Source organism: Castanea sativa, chromosome 5, assembly GCF_040712315.1.
Source record: "Castanea sativa cultivar Marrone di Chiusa Pesio chromosome 5, ASM4071231v1".
NCBI lineage: Eukaryota > Viridiplantae > Streptophyta > Magnoliopsida > Fagales > Fagaceae > Castanea > Castanea sativa.
This window is the reverse complement of record NC_134017.1, coordinates 25,017,741-25,041,916: the sequence shown is the minus strand read 5'-3', so window position 1 is coordinate 25,041,916 and position 24,176 is coordinate 25,017,741. Positions and strand designations below refer to the sequence as shown.

Below are 24,176 nucleotides of genomic sequence, written 5' to 3'. Positions count from 1 at the left end.
CTAGCCTCATCATCATACGCGTTTTGCGCGTGCGATGAGGTTTTTTTTTTTTTTTCTAATTTCATCATTTTCCTTTTTATTTTTAAATTTTGGATAAGTTTATTTTAAAAATATAGATTGGTAGGAGAGTGTCTTATTTTGTAAGCATTTTAAATGGAGTTAGAGATACATTTTTACTAGGTTGTCCTCATTTTTTTTCTTTGCTAAACGTAAGGTTTAAGAGTATTTCGGAACCATATAAAAGTTCAATCCAAAAAGGAGAATCTTCTTTTATATATATATATATATATATAATAATATAATTTAATTTAATTTAATTGGATTTAGACTCTTCTGTTCTTGCACCCAAAAATTTACTTGTCACAAAAATTAAAAAATTACATGGACGCGCATAATTAGACTCCAATTGAAATCCAATATGGAATCTAATTGAATTTGGACTCTTCAATTTTTACACTCAATAATTCATTTGGCACAAAAATTAAAATTTTGATGGGACATGTGGCACAAAATTGAGAATCCAATTAAAATCTAATTGGAAATCTAATTGAATTTGGATATTTCAATTTTTACACTTAACTAGCTTGTAACCCCATGCATATGCATGGATACACTTAAAGATATATAACAAGATGCATAACATAAATCCATTATATATATATATATATATATAAATTTAAATACTATTGATAGTCATTTTTATATTATATTAACTCTTTAAAAAAATTATAAAGATATTACTAGATATAAAATGTAAACTGTCCATATTTTTTTTAATTATTGTGAAGCACTTTTTTTTTTTTTCGATTCATTTATTCTAGACTCTTTGGTTTTTGTACTTAATAACTCACTTGGATAAATATTTATGATGTGGTCCCACATTTGATTCTAAAAGTAAGAAATAAAATTCTCTAAGAACAAATAATTTATGACACATGACACAAAATTGAGCTCTAATTTAAAATTCAAATTTGAGTTTCTCTCAACTTCACATATTATTATATATATAGATATATAGACTAGTGTGTAACCCTATGCATATACACATGTACAATTAAAAACAATCACAATTACATAGTTCAAATGATATATTATATATTAAAAAAATATACATTAAGATGTATAGTATAACATTACCCAAAAATCACTCATTACCACTAACTTTTAATACTAGTATGATTTTTGGATAAAGTCAGTGGACTAAAATGAACATTTTTAAACTTAAAGGACAAAAATGATTTTGGAGTAAAATTACTGGACTAAAATGACTAAATTCAAATTTAAAGAATTGAAATAATTTATTGGTAAAGTTAATGGGCGTAAATTCCATTTTTGCCTAAAATAAATAGCCTCTGTATGTAGCATAGTCATATTATAAATGGACAACGACTCCCGAGTCCTAATCTATGACCAGGTACAAGTTTTTGATTCACATTTGTATTTTTTTTAATATAGAAACAATAGCAAATATGTTGTGATTTGAACTTTTGAAAATGCCATATGTAGTATGAGTGTTCATAAGTTGGTCTAGGTTAGGTTTGTGCTAAACCCACACTTGACCCAATCTAATCGAGTGGAGGAAAACTCAACCTGCCGTTGACTAGAAAGGAGTGGCAAATTGAACTAATCAAGCCTCCCATGGGTGGTGAGTGGATAGATCACCATCGGAGAGGTTGAAAATGGCAAAGATTCAGTGAGATAATAGTGGGGAGAGGCAAAAAAGGACGAAGATTCGACAAAATCTCGCCAAATCTAGTGGAGATATTATCGAATATGGTGGAGACCCCGTCGAATTTGATGAAAATCTAGTCAAATTTTGCTTCCTTCATTGGTCAAATCGAGTTTTGGATGGGAAGACCTACCACTTGCCTCTCTATCTCAGGGTTTTGGATGGAAACTTGTCGACAATAACCACAAGTGTCAAATCGATCGTCAGTCCCCTTAGATCTAGTCAATTAAGCAAGTGGGTCAAGTTGGGTGAGTCATTGGACAACCTTGGTCTATAGCTGTTGTGTATATATTTAGGATGTATTTAAATGCTGTATCCATGTGATTCCAAAGAGTGCCATGTGATGGGTAAACCCAAAAGTGAAAATTTTATGTAATGATAGAATATTTTATAGTAAAAAAATTTTAATGATTGAATAAATGTGTTATAGGTTGAAAATGGCAAAGATTTAGTGAGATAACAATGGGGAAAGGCAAAAAAGGACAAAAATTTGACAAGATCTCACAAAACACGATGGATATATTGTCAAATATGGGGAGAAAATTGTCAAATACCATCTTTGGCAGAAATTATTAGTATTCTACCACTATTTGCGAAATAATTAGTGATCCACCACTATTTTGAAACTCGAGTTTGTCATGTAACTTGAGTTCTATAAAAAATAGCCATCAAATTACTCGACAAACTTGATGGCTATTTTGTATGGAACTCAAGTTACATAGCAAACTCAAGTTTCTTCCTTGTTTGAATCAGGTTGAATCGAGTTTTGGATGGAAAGACCTGCCACTCGACTCTCTGTCATTGGGTTTTAGAGGGGAACCTCAACAACAACCACAAGCATCAGATCGGTTGTCGGTCCGCTTGGATCTAGTCAATTAGGGCAAATGGGTTAAGTTAGGCGAGTCCTTGGACAACCTTGGTCTATAGTTGTTGTGTATATATTTAGGATGTATTTAAATGTGGTATCTCTATGATTCCAAAGAGTGCCATGTGATGGGTAAACCCAAAAGTGAAAATTTTATGTGTACACACTATGTGTACGGTACACAATTGAAATCGTATTCAGGATTTCAATTAGAATTTGAAAAATGGCAAAACAAGATTTCACCATTTCAAAATTATAATAGAAATTGTGTTTTAAAAAACATGATATTCAGCTAGAGTGTGTATGTCAATGTATGATTTAGTGTGTGTAACAATAATTAGCACAATTAAAAACATAATTAATCCAAAAATATTAATTGAGATAGAAATAGCAAACTTTATTGAAATTAAAAAAAAAAAAAAAATCTATACAAACCCATAATAGTTTTAGCCATGTGACAACTGTTTTTTTGTTTAGACCCCTACACAATCATATTTTTTAACCTAATTAATTAACTAAGTTAATACTTAGGTTTATTATTCAAATCTAGGTTAAACACATACAATCATATCACAAAGTGCAGAAAAAATAAATAAGACAGGCAATATGATGACCTAAGAAAACTAATGAAACAAATAGTTTCAAGGTAAAAAACCTGGGGAGGTTTTAATCTCGCTATCCTCAAGGTAAACAAATTCACTATGATAGAATGGAAGTTTTACAATAGATTTTCTCCCTAATATTTAAATCTACCTTTTGTAGTACTTACTCACACAACCATGTGTAACTTCGAATTCACGGACTCTTCTATCTGAATTTGTAGCACATAAACACCCACGTTTGTGACTCTGAGATCCCACTCAAAGTTTTGAATCATTAGCTATGTATAATCTTGTAGCAACAACTTCAAATCTACCGGTTCTAATAATGTGTAGACAGGATTCCAATAGTGACTTTGAAAGAAGACATTGTACCTTTTAGATCTCAAAAGAACACCTTCAAAGTCTCTTCAACACATGCCTTAGGGTTTCCTTTAAACAATTGGAGAATTAGATCTAAAACCATAATCACTTAATGGGCTTAATGAGGCTGTTGGCCTGAAATTAAAATTCTACAAATCCGTGTCTCGATCGGTCAAGCCTTCTTCTCGATCGATCGAACCTGGCATATTTTGAATTTCCTGAACCTACAGCTTCCTTTTTCTTGTATTTTGACTTGCAGCACATTGAACATTGTCTAATATATCCTATAGATTCTAAGATCTATATTTAGACAAATTTGTGTTCACAATTTGCTAGTTGTTCTAAACTTTTAGAACCTAACAACAACCAAATAGCCAAATCATGCTAGTTTAAATAAACTTCTCTCTATTACATTCATAACATCTTCAACCAATTAGCTCTCAGCAAAAAAAAAAAACATTGGCTATAGATGACTTTAGTTCAAACTAACAAAAAACCTTCAAAAATGATGCACCTTTAAGCACATCTTAAAAGCCAACAAGTATTTCCTTTGGCCACTTTAAATTCAGAGCTCCAGAGAGCTAAGGGTACCAGTGTGAAAGTGTATTTCCTAAATTTTGAAACTTTGCAGTAGCAGCAACTTATTGACCCATAAACCCATGGATCATCTAGGCGAGATTCCCTCAAAAATATTGAATTTCAATTATTTTTAAACACCAAAAGTGTCTTGAGACTTCTAATTAATGTCAGAAAATTAAGAAAAATGGTCATGAGTCCATTATTAAGTTGTTTGTTTGTTTGTTTTTTTCTTTTTAAATAAAGCAAACTAATTTGAAAATCTGATAAAGCATTAAAGGAGTTTGGGGGGAGGGTGGGGAGGAATTATATATAAACTTTTAAGCCTCACAATTTTAACTTCATTATATTAAATATATATATATATATATATATATATATATATATATATATATATATATAGCTTTAATTGAGTTTAAATTATATTCTACATTTAAATCCTTTTTTAAAATCTTGTCAAACTATATATATTTTCATTAATAGTACAATAGATAATTTTGTATATTCTCAAGCCAAGAGTCTCATAACTTAATTGACACTTCTTGTTGTTTTCAATGGGAACTTTCAAGATTTAAATCCTCCCCCTCCACATTGTAACAATCTAATTATATATATATATATATATATATATATATATATATATATATATATATATATATATATATATCTCAATCATAACAAAAGCTTATAAATGATTACCATCATTATCAAATTTCATATTTATAAAAATATATAAAGGGATAATTACACTTTGCCCACCTGTGGTTTGCCTCTAATTCGATGTGCCTACCCGTGGTTTAAAGTTTGACACTTTGCACACCTGTGGTTTATTCCGTTTATGCTCCATAATCCACCTCTAATTTTTCCGTTACTCTAACAACTTTCATCAAAAAATCAAACAAGAAAGCAGATCAAACCAATTGAAGCATAACAATATGAACTTTATCAGTTTAACTACTCTAAAACCAATTGAAGCAGTAAATAAATCAAATTAGCCTCGAATTCAAATGAAGAAAAAAAACCCATTGATCCTGAAACTTCACAACAATCCACAAAAAAAAAAAAAAAATCATCAACAATCTATAACTAAAAAAAAATCTAAACTTTGAAAAAAAGAGGGAGGGAGGGAGGGAGAGAGAGATCTGAGCGAGAAAGCCGATCTGACCCACGCACCGATGATGGAGAGATGCAGCTCCACCCCACACTCCGTCAAAGGTCTGACGTCCACCCACACTCCAACGCAGCTCCACCCCACACTCCGACGCCAAACCAGTGAGTTTTCTCCCTTTTCTTCTCTTCTCTCACCTCCGCCCACTTCAAGCTCTGCATGTACTCGATCCACCAAGGCAAAAATCTCTCTCACGCCGGCGAAGCCATACCCACCTCCAACATCTCCGATCCGTCGCTGGCGAAGCCAATCTATGGGTTTGGGTTTTGATTTGTGGAGGAGGAGCATGACTGATTTGGGTCTGGGTTTTGAGGAGCGTGACGGTGGTGTTGTGGGTGGGGTCACGATGGAGGAGGAGCATGACTAATTTTGGGTTGTCACGGTGGACATCAGTGTGGGGTCGTGGTGCTGTGGGTGGACCTGGGTTCGTGGGGCCGTGGGTAGCAGCTCACCGTGGGTTTTAGGATTCATTTGTGCCTAGGTTGAATTTATTAGTTCTTAAGTTTCAAATATATGCCTGGGTTGAATTCATTTGTTCTTACATTTGTTCTTAAGTTTCAAATATATGCCTGGGTTGAATTCATTTGTTCTTGAATTCATCTGTAAAAATTTGGATCTAAATCTGAATAGTTGTTTGCTTGTGGTTGAGATGATTGGTTCAAATACAAGTTGAAGTTCTAAGAAATTGCATAATTGTTTTTACCAATAGCACATTTAAATTTTGATCTTGTTTTCTCTTGAATTTTTATGTTTTTTTATGTTTGGGAGGAGAGACATAAGAATAGTGCAAAAATATATATTTACCATTCTTTTTAATAGAGGTGGGTTACAGAGCATAAACGGAATAAACCACGGGTAGGCAAAGTGTCAAACTTTAGACCACGGGTAGGCATATCGAATTAGAGGCAAACCACAGATGGACAAAGTGTAATTATCTCATATATAAAAGAGAAATTTTTTATTTTGTTAAACCTTTAGCATCCGGAAGTTTAAAAAAATTATCATTTGACCATCTAAAAAACTATTTTATCCACTTTACAATCCCCCAATATTTTATTTCTTATTTTTCACATCAAACTCAACATTATCCAATTTTTATTCATTTCACTCTCTTTATCTCTCTTCCTCACCTCTGTCTCTCTCATCCTCTACATTCACCACCTGAACAATTAAAACTAGCCGCTACCACCACAATCAAAACCAACTACCACCACCACAATCAATACCTATCCCAAAATCAAACTTATAGACACACAGCATATATGCTATGCATGGGCTGTTTCTTCTTTAGATCTCATCCTAAAAGTAGTCTTCCGAAAGATGCTACTCAAGAGAAGACCGAGGTACTGACTCCTTGCCAGTTATCACTTATCAGAGATTCCAAATGAAAATCATTTTCTTTTTCTTTTCTAACTCAAAGCTCTAGATAAAATTTTAACAGCCATTTTGAACTTTTTATTTCAAGATAAATGAGGTGGGAATACATCCTCTTATTCGGAAAGTACTTTATGAACCCATACAACAATACTATTATGGAACAATCTCACTGAATAGTGACAGATCAAGGACAATTTTATTATTGATCCTTTTATGAATAAAATCAGAAATATTATTACAAATTCAAGAAATTAACCAAAAGATAAGCACCACAAATTATGGAATAGCAAATTCCCATAATAGCATGTCATAAAGGCTATCGATCATATTAACCAAAGTCAATTAATGATCAAAAAACACTTTCAAATCCTTGTACTTGGGTTGCTCGGATTGTTGGTGTTGCTCGCGATATTTGTGTTGCTTGGACTGTTGATGTTGCTCGCGGTATTTGGGTTGCTTGGACTGTTGGTGTTGCTCCTATAGTTGGTGCTGTTGGGGCTGTCTGTGTTCAATCCCAGTGTGTTCTTCACTGCCACCGCGGCCCCTTGCGCCATGTGCTTTACTTGCTCACCAGTCTAAAACCAAAATCACATAACACTTGAAAATAAGTGATATTATAAACTATTTGATTTTTATAACTCAATGTGTTCGCTTAATATTCATATAGTACTAGAGAGGTGTAACATTTTTTGTGCAATGCCCCTAACCTACCTGCCCAAAGGGGAAAATAGTATTTCAATCAGAATATGGATACTCTCTCTCTCTCTCTCTCTCTCTCTCTCTCTCTCTCTCTCTCTCTCTCTCTCTCTCTTATATATATATATATATATATTGGATGTAAGACAATCAAATCCTTTATAAAATGGCATGCATGTTAATATATGTTTTGCTATAAAAAATGAAAATTACTTTAATCATTAGCCAAATTTTCACTTTCATAGTAAGACTTGAAGCAAGCTAGTTAATTACTTGCCTGTTGAAGGAAGTTGGTGGCTTGCCCTGTGAGGTTAGAGGAAGAGTTTTGGGCTGAGTGAGCTGCATCAGATGCCTGGTCCAGAATCTCATCCTTCTTTACCTGTACAATCTCAAGGGGAGTGATATTGACATTAGAAAAGAGAGAGAAGATAATAGACTAATTAAGATTATCAAGCTTGCATAATAAGGAAGTCAGAATGGTTATCACCTGAGCTTGACCTGTGATTTCGCCTGCCTTGTGCCCAATATCCTGGCGGCTTGCCATTGTATTTATTCCTTTTGATATATGAATGAATGAACCAAGTTTCAAATGAATTAAGTTTGAATTATTAGCTTGAAGAGATCGATGAATCTTATATATTGCTTGTAAGTCCCCTATTTTTACCATTTGCAACCCTCCTTGCATGCATTTACTAACACATGGCATGCACTGCTCAGTCCCTTTTTGTGAGGGACTTTGATACATATAGGAATGTTTCAAAACAAGCTGCTCAGTCACAAGAACGAGATTTCCTTGGCTTAGACCCCGGGAAGAGCTTTTCTCTGGTACAAATTTGTGCAGTTCATTCTACAAAATCGGAACATGTCTAATTACCCGAATCATTTGCTTAAATGTAGGAAAATGGGTTCCAAGTTTCAACGGTACAATTAAGAAAATTTTCGAATCTGGTTTACTAACTTGGATAGAATGAAAATCTGTGGTAATGTTGCTGTTTACACGTGCAAGATGCAATTCAACTTGAGTTTAGACCTTTAATTCCCATACATATAATCTTTTTTTTTTAAGAAGAAAAAAAAGGTTAGGAGTGGGCAACATGTGTTGCTTCTCTAGCTGTTCCTAACCACGTATAAATAATAGCAGTTCAAAATACAAATTGAACTAGTTCAGGGGTTTGTAAAGCTCCAACTTATCATAAATACACAGAAAACAGGTTAGTCCAATGAACGGGCATGATGTATAGGCCCAACCCATTAACTTCTGTATACCCGAAAAACTATGAGCCCAATAGTAGGTGGTAGGCCACATCGGTCCATAAATTAACTATAAATCGGGGACTAGACTAGTCAGTAATGATAATGTCTCAAGAGAAATCACCTGCCGAGAACTAGTTGGTAGTAGATGCAAGTTTCAAGACAGTCACATTTGTCTTGAGAAGTGGGTTCCATCTAATTAGGAATATATTCCAGAAGGGCTCCATCAATATAAAAAGCCTCCCCTATCATCATGACAATCCCACTAAGGGAAGTCTATAAATAGGGGCCAAAGGAGTGAGAAAGAGGGTTGGAAAAATCAAGGTGAGAGAGACACACTAGAGAAAACTATGAGGATCAACTAAAGAGGAGAAACTCACTTCTAAGCTTGTGCCTTCTCGGGGAACATACATAAGGTAGAGGAATCGGCTGGGCCAGAAGCTCTATCACTTAGGCCGTTAGATTGGCTTTATGAGGTTTTCCTATTGTAAGAAACTCTTCACCCATGTTATACAAGTAAATTGGGAGTCTGACCTCAAAATTCACAAGGCACATTGGATTAGGGGGCTTCGATCACATCCAACATTCAAAAATGATAATAATAATAATAATAATAATAATAATAATAATAAGTCTAGTTAAAGTTCTCAAAAAAACGCATTTGTTAGCTTCTCCAATCTGAGTGTTCTCCATATATGTATTGGACTGAGTCATGCTCTAGCTAATCTTGCAATCAGAAATAAAAGCATTCAGAGGCAAATTTATATATACATATGTCATATCAGTCGTAAGAAACTTAGGGTCGATTTAGTACATGTGTTTAAACACATATTTTCAATTTTTAAATAACATTACATGTATTTTCACACTTTTTCACCTATATATATTTAAAAAAAAATACAAATAACATTACTAGAACAACATTACCAAACAACAGCTTAAATTCTACAAGGAGCCAAACTCCCCAACAGGGATTCAAAGATAAAAAAGCATCTCCAGATTGTAACTTCAAAAAAGTTCTTGAAGGTGGGAACGAAACTAGTTATTCAGTACTCCTCTAGGAATGAAGGGCGGTTCGGTAAGGTTGACGTTTGTACAGACACTGATGGTACTTTTTTTTTTGAGAAGCACAATGATTTTTTTTTTTTTGGATAATGAAGCACAATGATGGTACTTAAACAATGAATCTTCTAATAAATGTGTGTCACTAATTGAATTCTTATTGTAATCATAACTTTCACAATTTAATAAGCTATGAAAAAAGTAATTAAAAATAGTATGTCCATAGTATTGCACTTTCTCAAAAAAAAAAAAAAAAATGCCCATAGTATTGCACAATTACATTCAACTATTTTAATTGATTGATTTATGTAATTGCTATAACCACATGTAATTTTTAGATGGAAAAAAAAAATCCAAAGTTCTAATCTTCTTTAAACCCCAGTTTGTCTCTGTCTCTTTATTTTGGGTCACATAGAAATGATAATTACCCTGATTAAAGCTTCAATAGTTGTACATATCAGGGACAAGAATTGTAGGCTAAAATTTTAAATGGTGACTCACTATCAAATCATTTAGCTCTTCTTTCTTTAAAAAAAAAAAAATCATTTAGCTTTTAAATGAAAATTAAATATTATTAAAAAAATGTTTTCAAATGAGGAAATGAGATTTAAATCCTGAATATCTCCATTAAAAACATTATGAAGTATCAACTAATTGAACTGTAAAATTCTTGGCTTCAAATTTAATAATTGATGAATTTTAGTTCCTTAAAATGATTTAGACTGCAATTTTAGTTCCGAACTTCTATGTCAGAAGTCAGAACTTCATATTATACTTGATGATCTTTTAGTTCTTTAAATGATTTGGATTCATTTTAAAAAAAACTTCTTTTGACCAAACGAAAATACCTATATTCTTAAGAAATTAATCAACGTAGATAAGGTTTATATTAGATGAAGAATAGTAATTTTGAGTATGTTCCAATGTAAACAACAACAATAATAAAAATGTATATTTTTATAGGACTTAGTTTAGATCCAGTGCATCCACTGTATTGCACCCAGTCAGATAATGACACATATCCAAAAGTGAACACGTATTACCATCTTAACGAGTTCAGTGCCATTGGACACTAGATCCAAACCTAACCCATTTTTATATTGGTTTTGTAGTGGGCCTTTTTGTATTTATGGGCTGGACAGCTTCCTGCCACGCTGTGGCCCAATAGTTCTTTGGTAGGAGAGTTGGGATTGACTCAATTGAAACTCACCTCAAGCTAGCTCGTGCACAAACTAGGACCATTTTGCTGAGATCTTGGTCACGTGCCCACGGCAAAGGATATTGTCACAAAAATATTATAGTAGGAGGCACATAATATAACAGAATAAGAAAGATATGTTTGCTGCCAACAAAAGATAATATTTAAACAATTTTCTCAATAAGAAAACACAGTAATGTGAGTATGGTAGAAATAAGTTAGCAACAATAAAAGAAGAATAATATTAATGCTTAATCAATCACAATAAAAGAAGGGAAAAGGGATTAGTCTGTTGTACTTGGTTCCTTAACAGATTTAGGTCTAAGAAGGGAACCAATCTCCAACATGGGCAATCTTACAAGGAAATCCTGCTATGGAAATTGCATACTTTGAAAGAATGGACCTAAATAGCTTAATCTCGAGTCCTTTAACTTGCTAGAGGGTAGGCTCTTGAGAGGGAGAGAAAGGAGTAGCCTATTGGTGCATGTCTTATCACACTCTTACTTTTTTATCCTCTTTGTTTTTCTCTGCTTTCTATTTTCTTTCTTACTCCTATATTTCCTCTATTCTTCCTTGTTTTTCCGTTATTTTTCTTTTTTGCTACTTTTCTCACTTGTTCCTCCTTACTCCGCACATTTCTCCCCCCTTTTACTATGCACAGCTAAGACCCTTTTATACTTCTTACCGTGATAAGTTTTACTATTTTACCCCTTAACTACTTTTGGCCTAGTGTGGGTGTCCTTCCCAGGCCACCCACTGGTTTGCTGGCTACTCAGCCAGCACCACTACCTTGTGTTGGTAGCGCCATGTTCCATTCCCAGACAAAAGAGTCTTATTTTATTTATTTTTTTGCTCCCCATGGCATTCCCATCCAGATAAAAGTTAGGTATTCTTTCTTACTAACTCCTATGGCATGCACCTAGTGATTCTAGCTTATTTTTCTTTCTTTTGGGTAGTATGTCATCCTAGTAGGACATTTCTCCCAAAAGAGCTTGAGCGGGAATCCAAGAATAGGCTTCTCCCTTCTCCCCACTGTCAAACCATACCCTCGCTTACCTTTGACCTATGGCCCACTACACCTATATTGGCTGGGTACAAGTGAGTGGTGCTTGAGCCTTGTGCAAGCTCACTCCCCATGTGAGTCCATGGCTTGTTTATTGTTCATGCATTTGCCATTGCTTGCAAATTTGTCTGGTTCTTGCTAAGCATTCTACTGCTCATTTTTAACCTTTTGTGGCATGGATGAGTCACTAGGTTTTCATTCTTTGTATCTCGTTTCTTCTCTAGGCTAGGTTTTGCTTGGGTATGGGTCCTTCCTTTTTCAATTTAGCCCCTGTCTTCTCTTAAATCTGGTTTGTGGGTTGACTGATACTTTTGCCAAGCCACTGTGTTATTTCTGCCATGTATTGCTTAATTGTGCTTGTTGTACCTCCTTTGGACTTGCCGCGTACTGCCCAGTATTTCTACTAGGTTAGTTCTCATACCATCTTGGGCTTTCTTGGCCCATTTTGTTTCTTTAGGCATTCTCGGCTTACTTCATTCCTTTAGGCATCCTTAGCCCATTTCATTTTTACATTCCCATGGGCTTTTGCTAAATCTTTGGGGCTTCTCTGGCCCAATTACCATATCCTCTTCCTTTTGGGGTTTGTAGGCCTTTTGCACCAACCCCCTTTTACCAATTCCTTTCTTTGGGGCTCTTCCGGCCCATCTTTACTTACTTTCCACTTCTTATAATTCTCATGGGCTTACTACTTCCTTTCTCTAGGTTCCCTTGGGCTTGTTTGCTTTCTTTGGGACATTTTTATGAGTTTTATTGGCCCATGGACCATTATTCCTGCCGTTTGGGCTTAATGACTTTTTCTTACTTTGCTAGCTCTTCTTCCTTCACTCTTTTCATATTGTTGAGCTTATTCTTCTTATTGGGCCCTTTTGCCAAAATGGGCATCAACAGGTTTATACTTTCTTAATACTTAGTTGATAAGACTTAAACCAATAGCTGTGATCACATGAAAGTTCAGAAATACAACAACATCGTCATCAACCAAGTAATTGCAATTGCCAGCAAAATTCAACCCAAGCCCGTGTATGAGTCACGGATCGTTGGTTACCTTCATAAGAGTCGATTGAATTCAGTTATAGATATTAAAAATTAGTATTGAAAAAGAAAAGTAGCAAAAGTACCGAGAATGGTTCCCTTAATCCAAACGGGACCAACCCCAAATTAAAATATACTATCAAAATCAACCAAATTGATCAAACAAAAGCACATGCATTTATGCAAAGACCAAGTTGGAATCAGTTCAATAGTCCAATATTCAAGAAACTAATTAATTTGAGATAACTAATCTTAGCATATGTTACAAAATTTGATGTATTACACTTTTTGTCTAGTGTACATTGAGAGCTCGGATTTGTGTTAAAACACAAGAGCTGTTCAGACCCCAAATTAAAAAATTACGACTCGGTTGATTTTACTCTAACTTAAACTAAGTGCGGAATAGAGTAAATGCGAGCGAACAAACAATAAAACTACTTTAAACCATATTCATCATATAACAACAGTAAAATGAAGACTAAAAGAGTAGGGAAGAGAGATGTAAACACAAGATAACACACTGATATGTTATCGAAGAGGAACCGAAGAACTAAGCGAAAAACCTCTCCGCCGCCTTCCAAGTGGTAAATTGATCCACTAGACAATAAGTTGGGATACACGAATAGCAAGAGACCCTCCAAGCCTAATCTACCCTATGCACCTAAGCCCTTCAAGCTCCTACTCCAATAAGGTTTCTCGAAACCGTGTCTTGTCTAGCTTTCCGGATCTCGCAATACACCCAATTGCATCTGCCAAGCCTCACTGGCTTTTTTTGAAAAATCCCCAAAACTTCCCAAACTCCAAAACACTCTTTACACTTTGAAAAGGTGTGGGTTGTGTTTGGGTACAAATCTCTTATCAATGTATGACAATGAAAGAGGGAAGGAAAAGAGGCTAGAATGATTTCTCACTAAGAATGAGTAGCTCTCTCTCTAAAATATGGGTGTGTGTGTGTTGTAGAAAACCTATCTAAACCTTTTCTCTCTAAATGGTCTCTCATACTTTTGTGGGCAATGAGGGTATATATAGTATGGGTGAAGGGTAAGAAAGTCACTCTTAAAATCCTCCAAGCAGAGAGTTTCGCGGGTATCTCGCGAGAAGGCCTTATCCGCGAGACACTCGTGAAATCCTCTAGGCTGACACGACTATTTAGCTTTAAGCATGTGCTTCTCACGTTGCTCTTTTGTGGGATAGCTTCTCGCGAGGCACTCGCAAAATCCACTTGTTCATCCAATACATGCTCGATTCTTCACCAATTTAATACTAAATCCAATATAATAAAATCCCACAAAATACAAGGAACAAAATAAAGCAATTATAACAATTTTTGTCATGGAATAAAGTCAACATATAACATAGTTGTAAATCACAACTTTACATAAATAATCCACTGACGTTTTAAATTGTATTTATAATAATTTTTATTGCAAATTGCATTCTAGTTAATTCTACTATGAATCATCATTTATTCCACCTTAACTTCAATTCTGATTAATCCTAATTTGTTCAACTTGTTTCAATCCATTCAACCATACTCCAGCTGATATAATGCTTTGGGTGGGTAAGTGAACAAAATAATGACCTTTTTTTCTTGGGTATTTAAGAAATATATATCTTCTTACAATATGGAATTTGAATTTAACTGTTTGATTTGATATTATTTTTGTGAGAAATTTGAGCTATTGATTTTAATTCATTTTTTTATTGATTTAATATTTGAAAATTGATCCTATTAAGTTAAGCTCCATGACTTATCTTGAATTAACGGGTTCCTTTTTATGTAATGAGATATTATAAACCTCATTATTATGAAATGATGACATTTTTTAATAATTGGCGAGGAGGATGTGAATCCTTGTACATTTATGTTAGAATAATAGTGTTAGTTGAACCATGGAATTCTTGGTGTTTTTATTGTTAGATGGTTAGAAATATATAGATAAATATGTTCCTAATCTTGTAACTCGAACTCCCTTCTCTCCTAAAACTCCTAAACATTTTGTGTGTGTGGAGGTATTTGATCTGTTAGGTTTTTGAAAATTATTGGCAATATGATTAAAAATGTGTATTATTTGATTTGAAAATTATATTTTGATATATGAAAAAAAATTATGGGATTCTAGACCATAAGTTAGGTATATTAAATGAATATTAGAGTAATGTTATATTCAAAATACTTTCATAACAAATCATAAGTGATAGGATTGTTACTTTATGATATTGATGGCTAAAAAAGTAATTTTAATAGTGAATTCAAATTAGAATAAGGTACAACTTACCACTTGTAAAAGTGCTATATACGTGCCACTATTCTTAATCCCTATATATTAAGAAGATTCATAAAGTTAGTTATGATTTCAGAAAGTGTCAAAAATATCCCCAATCTAATTAAATAATCCTTATTCTTAAAAAATAAAAAATAGGGTTAAAATTGAAATTCAACAAAATTAAATAAATAAAAAAAACTACTAGAGATATTTTTTTTTTCTAAAAATTAGCATACTCTCTATTTAAAATGTTGTAGATATATCATTTCTCTTTAAATATATCTCATGCACATTTGATACATTTTTTTTCCTAAAAACCAACATACACTAAACCCAGCAGTTTACTTATTTTCAAATCCTAAATTTTAGTTTCTTAAAATTCCCTTCTTGTATAATCTCATTAACAATAGACAAATTCAAATTAAAAACTTATATTAAACTCAAAAAAAAAAAAAAAAAGAATCTCATCACATGTGCATACCACATGTGATAAAACTAGTATTAGCTGTTCCAAGTCAGAATATATATTATAATATAGAAATATTTCATTTCGATTGGCTAATAGGGCTGCCCAGTCCATTATTGACAATTTTGGCAAAAAGTGGTATCAAAATAGTTGTTTTTGTTTATTATATCATAATCATGTCCAAAGATAACCTTCAAAATATATATTACTTGGATTTCTCTTTTTTTGAGAAAAATATATTACTTGGATTGAGGCATGAAGTTTGTAAAATCTAAGTGTACAATTATACATGAGATTGTTATTGAGTTAGTCGTGGCCATTGTTGTAACATTAATGTTGTTTTGGTTTGTTGAGTTTATTTGTTTGGATTTACATAGAACTATTATCGCATTCTTTGTTCTTATAGTACTTTTTAGATCCCATAATTGAGATATGAGATTCAATTTCTTTCAATAAAATGGATTGAGATCTTATAAAAGTAACTATATTGAAGAGTTCTTCAAATCATATACTGTTTATATTTATGTCTATGTTTTTCTTATACTTTGAAATTAGATTTTGCCACATAATGTTTATGTTTATGGTTGTGTTCAACTTTGAAATTAGAAGCCCATGGCCATATTCTTCTTCTACATGTATGACTCATTAACCAAAACACAAATTCTCTTATTTTAGATACTCTTTCTTATAACAATACATCCAACAAATCCCAAATGTCTTACATTTACATAAAAATATAATATTGATTATAATATTTGATATTATATGACTCTTGAAGAAGAATTTACTTTCTCATGGAGCCATTGAGGTGACTTAGTGGGTAGTCTCAGCATTATAATTATTTGTAAAACTGAAATTACACCAGTACACTAGTGGATCAACCTTCAAGCTCGTTTTGCAATATGTAAGGACTTCAAAAAACAAGGTCTCATTCAAACCCAACTTAGAATCCTCTTTTATATAGATGATAGCCCCTCCAATCACACTTGAATTTTTTTTTAATGTTATCAATGTGAACAAACATGATATATATATATATACACACACACACTACAAGTCTTGAGGAATTGAAAAAAAAAACTGTATGAAAATTATACTTTAACTCGGAGAAGCTTGAACTTATTGCCAGAAAAATAAATAAGGGGTTTTAAACATCGTTTGAAAAAAAAAATTCAAACGAATTCATCACCATTTTGGTAAAAATTAATTTCAAGCATATCAAATTAATAATAGTACCTAGTATATAAAGACATATAAGTTGATGATGAACTTACCCAACTCCTATAAATGTTTAGGTTAAAAGGTATAATTCAATGATTTGTTTTAATTTTAATTTTTTTTGAAATTGTTAAGAAATAGACTCTGGTTTTTTTAGCTCGATCTAGAAGAGAAAGAGAGATAGAGATCAAATTGAATTGACGAATTCAAAAATGAAATCTGTGACTCGGATACAGATTGATTGAACAATTCAATGAAAAATTGAATTATTATTTTGTGTTGGTCCTTTTTAATTTTAAGCTGAATTTCATTACAAATAATTTTTTTATTTATTACTTGGATTGAAAGCAAGCATTGTAGTGAATAAATTTTAAAAAATAGGGTTAAAATTGTAATTAATTTTTTTTTAAAAAAAAACTTCTAGAGAAATTTTTTTCCTAAAAATTAGCACACTCTCTATTTAAATATATCTCACACATATTTGATACATTTTTTTTTCTTCTAAAAACTAGCACACACTAATCCCATCAATTTACTCATTTTCAAATTCTATATTTTAATTTCTTAAAATTTCATTCCTGTATAATCTCACTAATGATAAACAAATTCAAATTGTAAAATTATATTAAATTCAAAATAAAAAAGAGAGACTCATCACATGTGCAAAGTGCATGTGATGAGACTAGTATTAACTGATACCCTAAAATGGTAAGTCAGAATATATATTATAATATGGAAATATTTCATTTTGATTGGCTAATAGGGCCGCCCAGTCCATTATTGACAATTTTGGCAAAAAGTGGTATCAAAATAGTTGTTTTTGTTTATAACTAGTTAGGGTGGCACGTGCAAGGCACGTGCTACCTCTTGAGTGAAAAAATTAAGATAAAATTTATATTTGAAGAAGTATGAAACTATATACATAAAAAAATATATGTCACATATAAAGTTAGGATAACTATTTAACATATGAATATCTATTTTATTTTAATAGTTTCTTAGTACTTATTTGTTAATGATAATATCTACTCACTAAAAACTTTTAAGAATGACAATGAATATTATCATCTTTCAACAATAAGCAACTGAGTTTTGCTAGGACATTGTCACAATATTTAAATTTTCATAATGAAAGATGTCATATGCTATAATTGAACCCTTTTATCAAATACCTTTAACCATACACGATGAAAATTTTTTCATTGATTCTTTCTTCATTATCATTCTACATGAGTCTAGGTACAATGTTTAGCTAGCTTGGTTTTTAATGAACACCCATTTTAGGCAAGAAAAGTTTAAAAAAAAATAATAATAACAAAAGGCATGAGTATCGAATTTTCCATTAGATAAATTATAAGTTTCGAAGATTTAAACCTAAAAAATCAATGTTCTTTAGGTAACAAATAAAATACCTTATATCATCATTCCAACTTTCTAATCATTACTACTATCTAAAACTCAAAATACGTGAAGAAAATTTTTGGAATGTTAAAATTAAGTGGAAGAAGTTTAGACATTACGCAATGTAATATTTTAAGAACCATAAGCCTTCACTAGGGTTTAATTGAGAGAATAACAATATAACATATTTGCTCTTTTCCAAAACACTAAGAAGAGAATTGCTTTATTTTAAAGTTTAAGGAGGCACTGTAAACTATCTCAAACAAAAATGATGAAAGGTGTTTTTATCCTAAGTTTTTTCTTGGTGTAAAACTATGTGTTTTTACTTAAAATTGTGAGTAAAGATGAAAATACAATAAAAAAAATAATAAAGTTTAGTTATAAAATTAGTTGTAGGTTTAAGTTATAACCTTACTAAATATCTTTTTGTTGGAGGTGAGTTGTAACCTTAAGTTACAACTTTGCTCAATAAAATAAATATTACTACATATTTTGAAACTCTAACCATTGAATTCTATTCTTTATGTTCTTAATATGCATGTCAAATTTTGTGTCAATCGGATGTTATTTACTATATGATCTATAAGTTTATATTTTATGCATAATTTTTAACTACAAAAATTTGCAACTTAAACAATTTATTGATGACATAACTATTGATCTTTATGTTAAGGACATATTTTATGTAGTTGGCTAATCTTTTGACAAAACGCACTTTACTTGTATTTGGATTGATCTAGGATGTGCTTAATACTTCAAAGAATATGTTGTTCAAGTCTAGTATTAAAACCATGAAGATTGGACCAAGAAAAAAGTGAATAAAAGGTGTTTACTAAAGTTGGACACCTACTGGACACCTGCGGATAGCTGCTAGACACTTGGTGGACAGATGCTAGATAGCTGCTCGACACATAGCTATCTATCGAGATTTAATCAGGCTCAACAGATGCTATCTATCGAGGCTATCTATCGAGGTTACAGAAATCAGAATTTTCAGATCTGATTTTTGGGCCAGACTTTTGTATTTGTGTAGGGTTTCTTTTTTCACAACCCTAGGCATATATAAGGCTTATTTTAGAGGCCGTCACGTAAGAGAATACAAGGAAAACATATGCAAAAGGTGACCGAAGCCTTATTCTCTCTAGAAGAAGCTACTGCGTCTTTGCGCCTTAGGGTTTTGTAACCAAGTGCTTCTTGATCTTCATTATTAATGAAGTGAAGAATTTTGCAACCAACATTCTTCTTTCTCAAGTTGGTGAGTGAGTCACGTATTGGGATTCGTGCAAAGGAGTTAGTCACGTACCGGGATCCGTGAATCAAAGGGTGGCGTTCATATATTGAAGAGTTCAAAGGTTCTGAAGCGGTAGAAGGTTTCTACTGTGAGTTCATCTACGGGAATTGTAGAGTCTAGGGATAAAGGTTTTGTACTAGATCTGAAACTTCTCTTTACTATAGTGGATTGCTTTTCGGGAAGGTTTTCTCCTAGGTTTTTTACTGTGAAACTGGTTGGTTTCATTGGTTTTCTTGGGTCATCATATCTTGTCTTATTTATTTTTCCACTGCACTTAGTTTTGATATGATATTGATGTTTGTTTGTGTTAAAAAGTTTTATGCATAATGAATTTAATTAACAACTTGGGTTTAAAACTTGTTAATTTTATCAACTAGGGTCTAAATTTCCCAACAAGTGATATCAGAGCAGGTACACTCTGATTGGATTAATTTCCTGAGTGTGATCTTTGACCCCCGTTTTCATGGATCGTAAACAATCTCTTTTGATTCCTCCTTTATTTGATGACACTAATTATGCGTACTGGAAAGTTCGTATGAAAGTGTTTTTGCAAGCTCTAGGTGAACAGGTATGGCAAGCTGTTGAAGTTGGCTGGATTAAGCCAAAGAAAGCGCCAGTGGATTGGGATGATGCAACCATCACAACGGCAAATTTCAATAGTAGAGCCTTGAATGCTTTATTTTATGGGGTGACCAATGAAGAATTCAAGAAAATATCATCCACAGAAGTTGACAAGGAAGCATGGACCATTCTTGAGACCACCTATGAAGGAACTATGGCTGTAAAGACTGTGAAGCTTCAAAGACTCACTAGCAGTTTTGAAGAAATAAGGATGGAGGAGGATGAGACCTTTGATGAGTTATATGCTAAACTCATGGATATTGTAAATTCTACCTTCAATCTTGGAGAATCTATTATGGAATCCAAAATTGTTAGGAAAATCCTTAGGTCCTTACTTGAAAGATTCCATGCCAAGATCACTGTCATTGAAGAAGCAAAGGAAATTGATCAAATTCCTTTGACTGAGCTTGTAGGGAACCTCCAAACCTATGAGATGGGATTAGGCTTAATGGGAAAAAGTGGAAAGAGTAAAAACTTGGCTCTTATGGGTATAGAGGAAGAGATTGAGGACTCTAAAGATAAAGATGAAAGTGAAGATGAAGATGATGAAGATCTAACCTTCATAACTAATGAGATTATCAAGCTTCTTCAGTTTAGGAAAAGGGATAAGGGCAAACCTCCTAGGAAATCTAAATCCTCTATGATGGGTAAGAATGAGAAGCCCCTCATCCAATGCCATGAGTGCAAGGGTTTTGGTCATATGAGGATAGAATGCCCAAACTACCTTATGAGGGAAAAGGCCAAGAAGTCAGAAGATAAAGGGTTGGTTGCTACTTGGAGTGACATTGAGAATGACTCTTTTGATAAGTATATGGATGAATGCAGTCACGTTATGGCCTTTGCTGCCTCAACCGATAAGGTGATTATAGAGAGTGCTAGTGACAGTGATGATTCTTTTGATGATGAAGTATCCAAGAAGTTGACCCTTCAGGAAGCCTATGATAAGCTATGCACTGAATTCATAAAATCTGAAAAGACTTCTTATCTTTGTAGAAAAGAGCTTAATGAGGTAAAAACTGAAAAGGCTGATCTGTTAGTCAAACTGGATGACACTACAAGGTTAGTTGAGATTCTCATTATGGAGAACACCTCATTAGAAAAGAAAGTCAAGAATCTTGAGGTTGAGCTTAGTCAAGCTAGAACTCAAATAAAGAGGATGTCTAGTGCAAAGCTTGAAGAGGTCTTGAGTGCTCAAAAGCCAAATTCTGATAAGACTGGCTTAGGATATGTTGTCTCCTCCGGCCTCTCCTCTTCCACGGCTTCTGGATCAAGTACTGTCATTGTGCCTCAATCCGAGAAAGGTAATAAATGTATGAAATCTAAAACTGTTTTGGCTAATTCTAAATCCTTTGTTAGACCTCATGTTTGTCACCATTGTGGTGTTTCTGGACACATTCGTCCTAATTGCTTTAAATTGTATCCTCACAAACAAGTGTCCAAACGGTCACAGGTTTCCTCTCAAGGACCCACACCTTTGTTTGGAGAGTTATTAAAAGTTTTGACCTTTTTAAGTCAATTTCAGGAGAATTTTAATTCTTCTATGTCTTTTAGTAGACATACTAGGACACGTGCCTTTTCATCTTCACGGCCAAAGATTTGTGTTGTGTGGGTGAGAAATGAGCCTAAGACTTAATTGTCTTTTTTGTTTGTCTTATGCTTTAATTCTTTCTATCTAAGTAGGACTCTCTTTGCTTGATTTCTTATCTGCTTTTGGAATCATGATTTCATGCATTTGCACCCTTCTATCATGCTTTCATGCATCTGCATCTTTCTATCATGCTTTCATGCATATGCATCTTTCTTCATGCTTTCATGTTATTTGTCTGTTTTTGTCTGGTTGTTTAGTTTTTATTTTGTTTTATTTTCAAAATAAAAAATTGAAAAATCAGAAAAATACAAAAATAGTGTGTGTTTTGTGTACATCGGTTCTTGTGAACCTTAAAATGGCCTTTGAAACAGAGTTTTTTAAACTTTGTATCTCTTGTAGCTTAGATGAGCATCTCTATGCACAACTAAGCAAGTGAGCTAGGTAGCTTTTTGTTTGTGATGAGTAAGGTTAAGTGATCTCTTGAACTTAACACTCGTATAACTCTTTTTGACGGGTTGAACTAGAAAATCCTAAGAGAAAGGCATAAATAACCATCTCACCACTGTTACTCGCCAATCATGATATGACATCTGTATGCTTCAACATAGCAAAAGTGCAATGTCAAAAGTTTAACATAACTAGGTGTCTCTTTTCTCTCTTTCATATACCCATGCATGATATGCTTAATAAAAAGAAAATATGCAAAGAAAATAAAAGCAAAAAGATAAAAAAATGCTTTAAATATGATTGCAAACGTGTTTTCTAGGAAATGTAGAAGTTATAGAATGTACCTTAAAGGTGATAGTCTCCATCATACAGTTATGATTGTGTGTGAATTAGAGTGATTTTTTCATATCTCAAATCGTCATAACATAGAGACACTTGTGCAATCTTGCGATGTTTTCACACACAACACGCAATATTCTTTGCTACTTTTGATACATGTGCAAGTACAATGTGACATGGCCATCACAAGGTTTACATGCGTTGATGTATGCTCATTAAACTGTCTTAACTTGTTTTTGAAATATAAAATTGGTTAGACGTGTTCAGTGTGTGAGTGCGTGTTTTGAGATCCATGTGCTTAAGATTGTTGTTGAGAGATGTTTTTGAGAGTCAATTGTATTGATTGGATCATTGGCTGAGTTGAATGTTTGATTGCATTCATATCTGTATTTTTCCCTTCTTGAAAAACTGTTTTTAAGCCATCTCGACACCTTCTCGATACCTCTCGACACCTGGCTTATCTGTCGAGCTCTTCTGTTGCATCTTATCGCAATCTCGACACCTCTCGATAGCTAGGTGGATCGATCGAGAAAGTTTCTATCTTCTCGATAGCTATTCGATCCATCGAGGTCTGCTCGATAGCTCCTCGATACCTCTCGATCGATCGAGATCCTCTGCATGCATTTTTTTTTTTTTTCATGTTTTGCATGTTTCTTTTATCTTGTTATTCATAGCATATTGTTTCATTACATTCATACATTTTTATGGATTCTTTATGCCCCCTTGATCATGCTTGATCATCTTTATGTTTCTCGGGTAAAGCTTTATAGCTTTCTGTGCCCTTTGTCATTTGTGACAAAAAAAATGGAGAAATTGAAGAATTTGTGGTTTCTTTCTTTAAGATTCTACAAGTTAAGGGGAGAAATACATGCCTCTGTAAGGGGGAGATGTGTGGTTCATCTTGTTAGGGGGAGTGTTTACCTCCTTATTTTTGTAGGAGCTACTTTTAGCTTCTTCCTTGTGACCATGTTTACATACATGATGCTTATCAAGTGGTATATGTGATGATGTATGTTTTCTTTACCTACCTCTACATGTGTTGGTTCTTTTCTCTCTTTATACACATGTTTCTTTATTTGTATGCAATCTATTATTTCTGTCTCACACTAAGATATCTTGATGAGTTTTGTTTAAAGTGTTTCAGAAATACAGGTTGTTAAAGTCTTCCATGCTATGAACTCTCTTCTTGCAAAGTTTTTCAAGAGTTTGTGTTAGGGTAGATTTTATTGTATTCAACAAGTGAGTATGAGTTGAGTGATTTATGACTTCTCTCATATGTTCATTTGTTTGTTGTGGTTTTGTCACGGATTGCCAAAGGGGGAGATTGTTAAGGACATATTTTATGTAGTTGGCTAATCCTTTGACAAAACGCACTTTACTTGTATTTGGATTGATTTAGGATGTGTTTAATACTTCAAAGAACATGTTGTTCAAGTCTAGTATTAAAACCATGAAAATTGGACCAAGAAACAAGTGAATAAAATGTGTTTACTAAAGTTGGACACCTGCTGGACACCTACGGATAGCTGCTGGACACTTGGTGGACAGCTACTCGACAG

General features: G+C 33.2%; 1 protein-coding gene across 1 annotated transcript; it reads right to left on the bottom strand.

The window, feature by feature from the left end:
- Positions 1-6,947: 6,947 nt before the first annotated feature.
- On the bottom strand, positions 6,948-7,917 carry LOC142633919 (uncharacterized). Its single transcript, XM_075808181.1, has 3 exons — positions 7,861-7,917; positions 7,651-7,752; positions 6,948-7,252 (listed from the first exon to the last, which is right to left on the bottom strand). Exons 1-3 carry the CDS (start codon positions 7,915-7,917, stop codon positions 7,040-7,042), a joined length of 372 nt encoding a protein of 123 aa, XP_075664296.1. The 3' UTR covers positions 6,948-7,039.
- Between the last annotated feature and the right edge of the window lie 16,259 nt (positions 7,918-24,176).

Bases quoted from the DNA above. Each gene is read 5' to 3' on its own strand.
- LOC142633919 (XM_075808181.1), bottom strand. From the start codon at position 7,917: ATGGCAAGCCGCCAGGATATTGGGCACAAGGCAGGCGAAATCACAGGT. The intron at 7,753-7,860 runs GTGATAACCATT...GAGATTGTACAG, and splicing joins AAATCACAGGTCAAGCTCAG to GTAAAGAAGGATGAGATTCT. The intron at 7,253-7,650 runs GCAAGTAATTAA...TTTTGGTTTTAG, and splicing joins CCACCAACTTCCTTCAACAG to ACTGGTGAGCAAGTAAAGCA.